This window comes from Haliaeetus albicilla, chromosome 7 (genome assembly GCF_947461875.1).
Source record: "Haliaeetus albicilla chromosome 7, bHalAlb1.1, whole genome shotgun sequence".
Taxonomy (NCBI): Eukaryota; Metazoa; Chordata; class Aves; order Accipitriformes; family Accipitridae; genus Haliaeetus; species Haliaeetus albicilla.
In genome coordinates this window covers 26,616,113-26,626,934 of record NC_091489.1, presented here as the reverse complement: position 1 = coordinate 26,626,934, position 10,822 = coordinate 26,616,113, and the positions used below count along the sequence as shown (strand labels likewise).

The following is a 10,822-nucleotide window of genomic DNA, read 5'->3' as shown; positions in this document are numbered from 1 at the left end:
CTGCAGCCCATTTCCCAGCAGCTGTGACAGCACATTGCCAGCCCCATTTGCACCCTACTGGGATGCAAACCTTCCCCAAAGTGGCTGCCCGGAGCACGCCGGTGCCTCGACACCTCTCACCCCCCCTCCATGGTCTCCGCTGCCCCAGGGGTGCCTGGGGACACCAGGGGTGGGGGCCATACGGCACAGCCCCAGAGCTCCCGGCTGCAGCGGGCACTACTGCAAGATCACAGGGAAGAGGATGGGAATTTGGGGATGCTCCCCCCAGTGCATCAATGGCGCAAGCAGGGCAGCAGTGAGTTCCCTTGGCCCCAGTCCCGTGGGAGTGGGAACGGCCCCAGAACCAGTGGGCAGCCTCCAAAAACTGCGGGGAAGGTCTGGGGAAAAAAAAAAAAAAAAAAGAGGGGGACATTGTCACAAGAAATAATTGATCCCACCCTTCCCCAGCTGGCTCGTAGCCAGCAGCGGCTGAGGATGGAAACGCTGGGAGCCAGGGCTGGAAGCACGGATGGGTGCTGAGCATCCTGACCAGCACCTGCCTGCACAGTGGGGCAGAGGTCTGTCTGCGTGGCTTTATGTCTGAGTGGCCCTTGCACCCCACCACCACCCGTGGGTCCGGAGTCTGTGGGGCTGCCCCACCAGGTGTGGGGGGGTGTCGCTGTTTCAGACAGCGTTTGCCCATCCTATGGGTCCCACTGGCACCGCAGTGCAGCAATAAATCAGTAACCAATTAAGAGCGTCAATTAACATAAAAGCAGGTCCCCAGCCCACACCCACAGAGGCAGCAGTGGGTCTCCCCCCTCCAGAGCATTCGTGAACTCATCACACACCCACCCCATCCTGCTAGTAACCCCCAGGAAGTATTTCCCAGTGCCTCGCTCCCCCCAAGGAAGTTTCCTGGGGAAGAGGAGGCGGGGGGGGGGGAGGAAGGAGGACAAAACACCACGTTTATTAGTTTGGATTTTATTGGGGTGGGGGAAAAGAGGGGGGGGTTGCCTTACAGTTGAAGGGGTAAGCGTGGGGTTACGGCATCAAAAATCACACGTACATGATCCCTCTCCCCCTGCGGGGCAAAGCTGCTGGAAAGCACCAGCCTGGGTCGGGTAAGGCAGCCAGGCACACAGGGCTGCAGCCCGGACCTGCAAAAACACACCAACCGACAGAAGGGACTAAAAAAAAAACAAACCCAAAACAAAACCCACCAAACCAAAAAACACACCCCCAAAAAGTCATGCCCCCCAACCCCAAAGCAGAGCTGCTTCCCCCTGCAACCCTCCCCCCAAAAAATAAACCAAAACTTTTTTTTTCTGCTTTTTTTCTTTCCTTTTTATTATTTTTTAAATTTTTTTCCAAAAGTTTTGGTTTTTTTGGTCTGCAGGTTGCGGATCAGCTGGGCAGCACTTCCCTCCCCCTTTGCCTCCCCTCTGGGCACCCCCCTGGGCTGCTGCCCACCCCCCAGCCCCAGGACGGCGCGACCGAGCTTGCGCAGAGGACGGACAGAGGACGCGAGACGGGGAGAGATTTGTTTTTAGGGAAGAAAATTAAAATAAAATTTTTTTTTTTTTTTAAGTTCTGTTCCATGTTAGACTCTAGATAAATGCCAACCCAACAGCATCAACTAAAAATAATCACGGTCACTGGAACGGACCTAGTATTTACATCGTTCCCGCCGCTCCCAGCAGCAAGAGGCTGTACAGGACCGGCAAGCCGGGGGCTCCTGCACCCGGGGTGGGGGGTGAGGCCCCCCCGCATGAAGTGGAGGGGGCACCAGCAGGGCAGGAGCCAGCCTGCGCCTCTGCCCAGGGTGGCAGCAGGGGGGGCGCTAGGCTTTTTATTTTATTTTATTTTTTTTTTAAACTCCTCTTCTGTTGTGTTTAAAAAAATAATAATTATAATAAACCCACTGGAGGGGTGCAGGAAGCAAATAAATATCAGTCAGTAGAGATGGGGGTGGCAGGACCCCTCCCGGGGCATCGCCATTGCTAATGAATAGGGGGGAGGAGGAGGAGGAGGAAGAGCCGGAGCCAGAGTCCTGCCCGAGAGGCGGCGGGGAGACCCCGGGTGGGGGGTACGTGGCGACTTGGGGGAACGGTGGTCGGCCCCTCACAAGACCTGGAAGCGCCAGGACGCCTGGTCCTTGTAGTCGAGGCAGTCAGGGGAGTTGAAGTTGAGCTTCCAGGAGGCGGCGGCGGCAGCGGCAGGCTCCTTGTAGTCCAGGCAGTCAGAGGAGTTGAAGGGCAGCCCGGTGCCGCCGTAACCCTGATGGTGGTGGTGGTGGTGGTGATGGTGATGGTGGCCAGAGCTCTGGCTCAGCGGGTGGTGGTGGTGGTGGCCGGGCACCGAGGAGGGCCCCATGGGGCTGAGCTGGTGAGGATGGTGGTGGGAGTGCATGGGCGCCAGGTAGGAGCTGCAATCCACGCCCCCGAAATAGGACGAGGAGGGTGGCGCGGGGTAACCCTGCCCGTACCCCCCGCCTTGGCCGTAGGAGACGGGGTAGCTGGCGGAGGCGGCGGCGGCGGCGGGGCCGGCCCGTTGCATGCAGGACGCGGCGGCCGGTGGCAGGGGCTCAGGCACCGTCACCCCTGCCGGTGCCGCGCCAGGAGAGATCGAAGCCGGGCTCCAGATGGACGACGCCGGGGTGCTGAGAGAAGCCGGGGCGCCCGCCGGGGCCGACGAGGCTGAGCTGGAGGAGGAAGAAGAGGCCGAGCTGGAGGCCGCTGCCGGTGGCGTGAACTGCCCGCTGCTCTCCGAACCCGAGCTCTCGCGAGCCGGCGAGGATTTCTTCTTGGCCGGACGGCTCTTAGCCCCGCCGCCGCTCTGCTGCTGCTGCCGGCACTTGGCACGGCGGTTCTTGAACCAGACCTGGAGTGAGAAAATGGTGTGCACGGGGATGAGCAGCGGGGTGAGGAGGGGCGGCGGGGCGAGCGAGGGCCCCAAAGCCCTTCCGCTCGTCCCGCCACCCCTCCTCACCGCGGGAGCACCCAACCAACCTCACCCCGGCACCAGTTCTCCCAGCACCCACGCCCAGCCATTAGCACTGCACACCCCCGCACACCGTAAAAAAACCTGCCCCGCCTGGCACCCGGGCCACCCTGCATCCCACCCCAAGCAAGGATGCCCAGGGCCAGTGTCTGGGGTGTCCCCGCTCGTGCATGTCCCCGGCGCAGTGACAAAACATGGGTTTGGGGGACAGATCCTACATGGGGTGCTGCCTGCATATCCCACCCCGCTGGGCATCATCATCCGGGGAGCAGCGCCGGAGGGAGCACCCCTGGGAAATCTCCAGCTAGCGGGGCCGCTATACCCTGGGGCAGGTGGAAAGGGACAGAAAAATATTAAAAAAAATAAAATTAATGAAAGAGGATAAAAAAGAAAAATAAAAGCCCCCCCTTTGCCTGGATGCCCCCACGGCGGGACGGACAAATGGCCGGGAGCCTGTGCGCATCCCAGCCCCGAGGAAACAGGGATGAGCGTGGATGGAGGACCGGGTCCGAGCGGCGCCAGCCGAGCCGGGGTGCCCCCGCATCCCCCCAACCCACAGCGGCACGGGATCCCCCCCCCCCCCCCGCACAGGTCCAGTACCTGGACTCGGGATTCGGGCAGGTTGATCTTCAGGGCCACTTCCTCCCGCATGAAGATGTCAGGGTAGCGGGTCTTGGCGAAGAGTGCCTCCAGCACATCCAGCTGCGAGCGCGTGAAGGTGGTGCGCTCCCGCCTCTGCTTCCGTGGGGTGGCTGGGGGCAAGCACCGCCACGCCAGTCACGCAGGGTCCCCCCGCACCTCCCGCAACCCCCCGGCACCCCTGGTGCAGGAGCCTGAGAAGCATCCCCTCCCCAGCCCCAAAGAGCAGCAGTGCTCCCCGCTCGCCCCAGCCCCACAGCAGTCGGGCACTGCCCACCCGGGCCGGACCCTGTCCCGCTGCAGGCAGGGGGAGCGGCACGGGGCTGGGGAAGGGTCTGGCCCAGCCCCAGTGGGATGAATGGAGAGATTTCGTTGAGTCGAAATAAATCTACTTTTTTTTTTTTTTTTTTAAAAAGCTTTTTTATCCTTAAAAATCCCCGCGAGAACGAAGAAGCCCCGGGGATGGGGGGAAATTCAGCTGGGGCCGGCGCTGTCCCCCCCACCCCGCTCTCCCCAGCCAGGGGTGTGGGCAAATGGGGGGACCCACCCCATAGCCCACCCCAAACAGCACGGCCCCACGGGTTCCTCCAAACCCAGCCGGGACGGAGCTTTTTCCCCTCCGCTTGCTCCCGGGCAGGCGCCTGCCAGTGCTTGGGTGGGTGACGGCAGGGATGGGGAGGGGGCCACGGCGCGGGGCACTCACCCGGGTACCCCACGGAGGGATGCAGCAGGTCCATGGCGGGGCCCGTCAGCCCCAGCCCGTTCATGCCGTAAGGGGGCTGTTTAAGGTAAGACATCATGCTAGAAGCTGGGCAGGTTTCCTCCAAAGTCCCACAGAAAAAAAACAAATCAAATCAAATCAAATGTATGGGGTGGGAAGGGGGGAAAAGGAGGAAAAAAAAAAAAAAGCCTCAATAAAAAGAACCCCCCAAAAAACCCCAAACAGGAGGCAAAAAAATTAGAAGCCAACAACAATTAAAAAACAGAGCACAAAATCAGCGTAAAAGGAGTTTTTTTCGTTCCGTCTCGCCGTCACCGCCGCGAGGTCCTCAAGCGATCGCAGGCAAAGGGAGGCAAAAGAAAAAAAAAAAAAAAGAAAATAAAAGAAAAAAATTAAAACGGCAACGAGGATCGGGAAACAAAAAGGCGGATTTCTTCCCCGCGCAGAGGCGAGGCCGGAGCGCCTGGGGAGAGAGCGGAGAGAGGCGGGTTAGGGGTCCGGCCGCCCCGAGTCCTGCCGAGGGGCGCCCGGGGGGCTGGGCGGCCGCGGGGCTGCGGGCACCCCGGCGCGGGGGCACCGGGCAGGCGGCCTTTAACTGTACGTTTTATTATTATTGTTTTATTTTAAACGAAGGCGAGTTGCGTGCAAGTGCCGAGAGGCAACAGTGCCCGGCGATGGGGAGAGATAAAGCAATTATTTAAAAAGATAATTGGATTAGGAATCAAAAGGAGGTACCAGAGGAGGGAAGGATAATTAATGTAAAAGCGAGCAGACGGGGACGTTTTAATTAGAAATGGATAAGAGTTAAAAAAGGGGAAAGGAAAAGGGAGAGCGCGGGCACCCGGCGCCGGCAGCCCGGGCCGGGGCCGGGGCCGGGCTCCGGCAGAGCCGGGCCGGGGGCGGGGGCCGGGGGGGACACCCACACCCACACCCACACACGGGGGGACACGCACACGGGACCCGGCGGCCGCCGGCGCGGGAGGCAGCGGCCGGGCTGGGTGGCAAAAAGCCGCAGATAAACGCGGAGGGGAGGAAGGGGCGGAGAGAGCCGGGCGGCACCGCCGAGCCCCGGGGGCGGCCCCCGCTGCCGAGGCCGGGACCCCCCTCACCACTACCACCGGGGGGGCATCGGCGGCACCCCGGCCCGCGGGGCTGGTAGGTTTTGGGCGGGGGTGAGGGGCAACCCCGGCGGGCCGGGACCGGGCGGCAGCGCCGTGAGCCGGCGTTGCATAACTTTGCCGGGGAGCGCGGCGGAACGGGACCGTCCCGGGCGGCGAGAGGGGAGAAAAAGGGGGAAAAAAAGAAGAGAGAAAGAGGAAAATCCCGGGCCATCGCCGGCCCGGCCGTGCCCACCCCCCGCGCGCACACACACACGCACCCCGGGCGCGGGTTGCCGCGGGCCCGCTCCGTCCCGCCGCCGCCCGCCCCGTCGGGGAGCGCGGTCCCCGCCGCCCCCGCCCGCCTCACCTGCGCGGCCACCTGCGGAGCCACCGCCGCGGCGGGGGGCTGCGCGCAGGGCAGGGCGGAGCGGGCGGGGGCTGCGCGGAGGGGGCGGGCGGGCGGGCGGGGGGGTCAGGCAGGTGAGAGGCGGGCTGGGGAGGGGGGCCGGGGGGGGAAGGAGGAAGGGGGGGGCGATGCCCGAAGCCGAGCCGCGCACCCCCGACTTGTCGGGGCGCCCCGCGTTACCTTGCCGGCGGCCCGCGCTGTCGGGGCGATGGAGCCGCGGCCCTGATGAGGATTGATCACCTACCCCCGGCCCTACCCTTGTATGTGCGCGCAAAGCATCTGCGTAACCAGCCCGGCGCCAATCCCCGGCCGCTCCCCGCCTGACTGACAGCCGCCCGGGCAATGGCAGCGCAGGGCGCCGGCTCCCTCCGCGCCCCCCCCGCCCCCCCCGCCCCGCGCCGCTCCGCGCTCCCCCGCGCACCCGGCCCCGGCGGCGCGGAGAGCCGGCCGGCGGAGTCGGGGCGGGGGGGGGAGAGGGGTGGGCGCGCAGGGCCCCCGGCGCAACCTCCGCGGAGGGGGATGGAGGGGTGGGAATCGTCAGAGAAGTTGTGCGGAGGGAGCCGCTCCGCGCCCGCGCAGCTCTGCCCCCCGTCCCGTCCCGTCCCGTCTCCAGGCCAGCCCCCTGCCCCGCTCCGCGGCCCCGCCGTCCGAGGGAAGCGCGGAAAAGTTTCGGCAGCCGCCCGCGCCGGCGCGGAGGGCGCTCCTGGAGGGGAAGGCGGTGTGGTGGGGTGGGGGGAGCCGGGGGAGCGGGCTCCCGGCCCCCCTCCGGTGTCTGGAGGCTCGCCCAAACTTTGTGCTTTAAAATAATAATAAAAAAGCAGCGGCCGCACCTTTCCCCGCGTGTCCTGAAGTCAGGGGCTGCTCCGCGCCGCGGGGGGCGAGCGGGCGGGGGCGGCCGGGGAGAGGGGCGGCGGGGGGCGCTGGGGGGAACGGGACCCACCACGCCGCGCCGCTCCGCGCCGCTCCGCGCAGCCCGACTCGTTGCCCGCAGCGGCGGCGGGCGCGAAGCGGCGCGGGGCGGGCGCGGAGCGGCGGGGTCGGGGCGCGGAGCGGGGCGCGGCAGCCGCGCAGGCGGCGGAGCGGCCCCGGACCTCTAACGAGGGCTCCGGTGCGCGGCTTTTGTTGGTCTCCCCAAATCAACTCCCTCTAATTGCAGCTGGAGCTGAAAGCGAGCTAATGTTCAAAGGCGCTGCCCGCCGGCCCCGACCAAAGCGCGGTTTTCCTTCCCCCCCGCCTTTATTTTATTTTTTTTTTTCCTTCTTTTTCCCGGGCGAGGAGGGACCCGTCTAATCCGGGCGAGAGGGAGACGATGGGCCGAGGCAGGGAGAGAAAAGGAGGTTTTCAAGCTCCTCCGCTCGCCCACAGAAGTCAGCGACACGGGCACTTCTCCCCGCAACAAAGGCGCCGCGGCCCATTCACAAAAAAGCAAAGGGAGGAGGAGGAGGGAGCAGGAAGGGTTTGGGGGCGCAGTTCCCCCCCCCTCCAGCCCCCGTTTTGCCCCGGTCCCGCCGGGGCAGTTCCCGGGCCGGGCTGCGCTCCCCCTCTGCCGCCTTCCCATCACTTCGCCCCTCCGGGACAGCCCCGGTCCTGGCAGGCAGCAGTCGCCCCCCCGGGGGCTGCCCCCGCGACACACACACACCGGGGGGTATCTGCGCCCCCTCCAGCCCCCCCCCCCCCGCAACCACGGCGGTTGCCAATCCCCAATTGCGGGCGTCTCCCCGCAGGCTCGGCCGGGGGCTGCGGGCAGGGCGGGCGCGGGGCTCGCCGCCCCCCCGAGGTGACGGTCCCGGCTCTCTCCGACCCCCCCCTCCCCTCCACCAGACGGAGCCTGCGCCCTCCCCGCTGCGCCCAGGTAAGGTCGGCGGCCGGGCGGGGGCTGCGGGCGGGCAGGGGGCCGGGCTGCGCATCCCCCCGGCCCCCGCGGCGGGGAAGGGCAGGGGTAGGGGCAGCTCGGGCCGCTCGGGCCGGCCACGGGGCGCGGGGGGGGTGGCTCTAGCGGCCGATTCCCGGGCGGGAGGCGGGGGCACACAGATACACGAACACGCACTTATTTTTCCCGCAATCCGGGGTCTGAGTTACTTTTTTCGCATTAAAAGACAGAAAAGCACCGGTCCCCCGGGGGAGTGGATGCGCGCCAGCGGCCCCCCCCCGGCCCCCGGGGACAGCCCCAGGCTTCGTGGCTCAGCAGCCGTCGGTGCCCGGCCGGGCAGGCAGCGCCGCGGGTTTTGCCGCCCTCTCCTATCCCCAGCCTCCGCCGCCCTCCGCGGCCGCGGAGCCCTCGGAGCGTCTCTCCCCGCCCCCCCCCCCGGTGTTTTTGGGAGAGGGCAGAGGGGCACGGCCTCGCCGGCCGCCCCGGCCCTCCTGGCGGCGGGGCGCTGCGCGCATCCTCCCCAACTTCGCGCGGGGCCAAACCCACCCGTGGGCACCGGGGCAGCCCCCGACTCCCAGGCCCCGGGCCGGCACAGCCCACGGGCACCGGCGGCCGCTCGCACGAGGCCGGGCGCTTCCCCCCTCCACCCGGGATATGTTATTTTTTTTTCGGTGGGAGCGGGAGGTCGCAGTTGCAGCCGGAGCCGCCGGCGATGGCGGGAGGGGGCGCGTTGTCCCCTCCCGGGACGGCAGCCGCGTCCCCCCGCGGGGTTTGGGCTCCATCCGGCCCCGCCGCCCGCTCAGCTCCCCGCGGGCGCGCTTCTTGCGCGGCTGCGGCCGCGGCGGGGCTTTGGGCGCGCACCCCCCACGCCGGCCGGCGGGCGCAATCGGCCCCGCAGGGAAAAGTTTTACCTCCCCCTCCCCGACTTGCGTTTTATTAAAAACAAACGAAAAACTTTTCCCTCTGCTGGGTTTCGTTGCGTTGGCGAAGCGGCGGCGGCGGCCGGGACGGCCGAGCCCCGCTGCCCACCGCCCTCCCCTCCCCCCCCGGCCCGGGGTCGGGCCCTTCCCGGCCCCCGCGCCCCCTCCCCGGCCGGCGGTGGGAGGGAGGGAGGAGGGAGGGAGTTTCTCAGGTAAAGAGGAAAGCGGCAGTTACGGTAAGAAAGATTCGGCTTTTATTGAAAATCTTATATATGACTCGGTATTGTAATAAATAAACGAGACGAGCTCCACGAAGGGACGATGCGAGAGCGGTGCGAGAGCGGGACACGCGTGGGGGCACACGGACGGGGCGGGGGGGGACGACCGGGGGACACGCGGCCCGGGCGCAATAAATAACGCGGAGCGGCGGCGCGGCCCGGGCCCGCGGGGGGACGCGGGTGGGAACGGCCGCGCTGCCCCGGGCCGGGCACCGCTCCCCGGGCTTTGCCCTCACTCTGGGGGAGAAACCCCCCGAGTAAACCAGAGCAGCTCAGCTCTGCTCCCGGGGAAATGTGAAACCGCTGAAATAAAACACTGGTAAATAACAGCACATTTTTAATAATAACTGGGGTGGATCTGACCCAACTATAAAATGTAGGTAGCTTATTAAGTATTACATATGGCAGGACTAGATGAAACCATTCCCAATGATTTTTTTTTCCTCTATCCCCCTCTCTAATCCTATTACGACAAAAACGTATTTATTTCAAAACTCAGCCCTCCTCCAGCTACAGAAACCGGGACAGACTTTGTTTCTTCTGCTCCTTCCACACATCTCCGGCATCACCCGCGCGCCCAGGCTCTCGGCGATTTCATTTCAAACCCTTTCGGCAGGAGAGCTGAGCCCACAAGGAAACCATGGTACAACACGAGTTCGCTGGAATGGAAACTAAAAAACAACAGAGCGGGGCCCGGCGCAGCCTAGATCTGGCCTAAGAAAATGGAAAAAAGTTTAAAATTTTTTTTTAAAACATCTTTTTTTTTTTTTCTTTCCAGTCCTCACATCGGCATTTTAAAAACGTAAGAAAGAGCCGCGCTGCGATTTCGCCACCGCCGCGGGAAGGCCGCTCACTGGAGGACACATTTCTCTTCCTTCTTGGCCATCTTGCCTTTGTTTTGCTCGAGGGTCCTCTCCAAATGCTCGTCCTCTTCCTCGGCCCTGCGGAAAGAGGCGGCGGCAGGCGCGGTGAGGGACTGCGCGGGATGCGCGCCCGCCCCGCTCTCCTCCGCGGCCGCGCCGAGCTCCCCCCCGGCCACGGCCACGGCGCCCGCGGACTTGGCCCAAACTTTCCGTGGGGGCCGTGGCGGCTCGGCGGGGACCCTCCCCGCCCCTTCGCCCAGACTCACTGCTTCTCCTGGGCGTCCAGGTCCCTGACCAGCGCGTCCCGTTTGTTAACGAGAATAACGAGTTCGTCCAGCAAAAGCTGCTCCCGCCTCTTCTGCGCCTCCGTCTTCTGCCAGTCTGCGAGAGAAAAACAAAACCAAACCGGCGGTGAGACGCCGGGGCGCAGCCAGCCGCGCCAGGACCCGGGCCGAGGCGGCGGGGACACCGGACCCGGCCCGGCCCGCTGCCGCTCTCCCCAGCGGGAGCTCCCGCGGGGACAAGCGCAGCCCGCCGGCCTTTTGCCTCCCTGCCCACCTCAGCAGCGACTTTGGGGTCGTTTGGGGGTTTTGTTTTGTGGTGGTTTGTTTTTGGTTTTGGTGGTTTTTTTGTCTTTTTTTTTTTCCCCCCACGACTGTTTCCTGGACGGGCACGGACATTTACCGAGTTTCCCCTCCCCGGAGGAAAGTCTGTTTCCCTGCAACCCGGCTCTTCTTTGCTAATTCCTGGCTCGCCCTTAGCAGCTGCAGGAATCTCACACTGGGCACCATATGCTTCGCAGTAACTTTAAAAGCAGGTATCAGTCAATTAGCATTTTCCCCTTTGAAGTAAAAATACACTTGCTACATACTATCGCGGGGCCCCGCCACCGCCGGCGCTGGCAGACGGCGGAGGACGGAGCCGCCTCGCTTTTCCCAAGGGGATTTTGCCCGGCCCGGCCCGGCCCTGCACGCCGCAGCCCCCCGGGGCCGCCCCGCAGCCTCCGGCTCTCCAGCCAGACCGTAAGGGCTTGTCGCGCTGTC

The 10,822-nt window shown here is 65.1% G+C and overlaps 2 protein-coding genes across 12 annotated transcripts in view; both read right to left on the bottom strand.

The window, feature by feature from the left end:
- Positions 1–964: 964 nt before the first annotated feature.
- OTX1 (orthodenticle homeobox 1) lies at positions 965–6,226 on the bottom strand. Its single transcript, XM_069787455.1, has 4 exons — positions 6,029–6,226; positions 4,325–4,805; positions 3,583–3,734; positions 965–2,862 (listed from the first exon to the last, which is right to left on the bottom strand). The coding sequence occupies exons 2-4, from the start codon at positions 4,419–4,421 to the stop codon at positions 2,104–2,106; spliced, it is 1,008 nt and encodes a 335-aa protein (XP_069643556.1). The 5' UTR covers positions 4,422–4,805; positions 6,029–6,226; the 3' UTR covers positions 965–2,103.
- A 2,643-nt stretch (positions 6,227–8,869) lies between these two features.
- The window catches only part of EHBP1 (EH domain binding protein 1), a 225,849-nt gene continuing 223,896 nt past the window's right edge, over positions 8,870–10,822 (bottom strand). For all 11 annotated transcript variants that reach the window (XM_069787443.1, XM_069787444.1, XM_069787445.1 and 8 more), the window contains 2 exons: positions 10,046–10,160; positions 8,870–9,857 (listed from right to left, as the gene is read on the bottom strand). In XM_069787443.1, coding sequence (XP_069643544.1) covers positions 9,767–9,857; positions 10,046–10,160 — 206 coding nt within the window. In that variant the 3' untranslated portion in view covers positions 8,870–9,766. The remainder of the gene's footprint in view (positions 9,858–10,045; positions 10,161–10,822) is intronic.

Bases quoted from the DNA above. Each gene is read 5' to 3' on its own strand.
- OTX1 (XM_069787455.1), bottom strand. From the start codon at position 4,421: ATGATGTCTTACCTTAAACAGCCCCCTTACGGCATGAACGGGCTGGGG. The intron at 3,735-4,324 runs GTGAGTGCCCCG...GCTTGCCCCCAG, and splicing joins TCCCTCCGTGGGGTACCCGG to CCACCCCACGGAAGCAGAGG. The intron at 2,863-3,582 runs GTACTGGACCTG...TTCTCACTCCAG, and splicing joins TGCCCGAATCCCGAGTCCAG to GTCTGGTTCAAGAACCGCCG.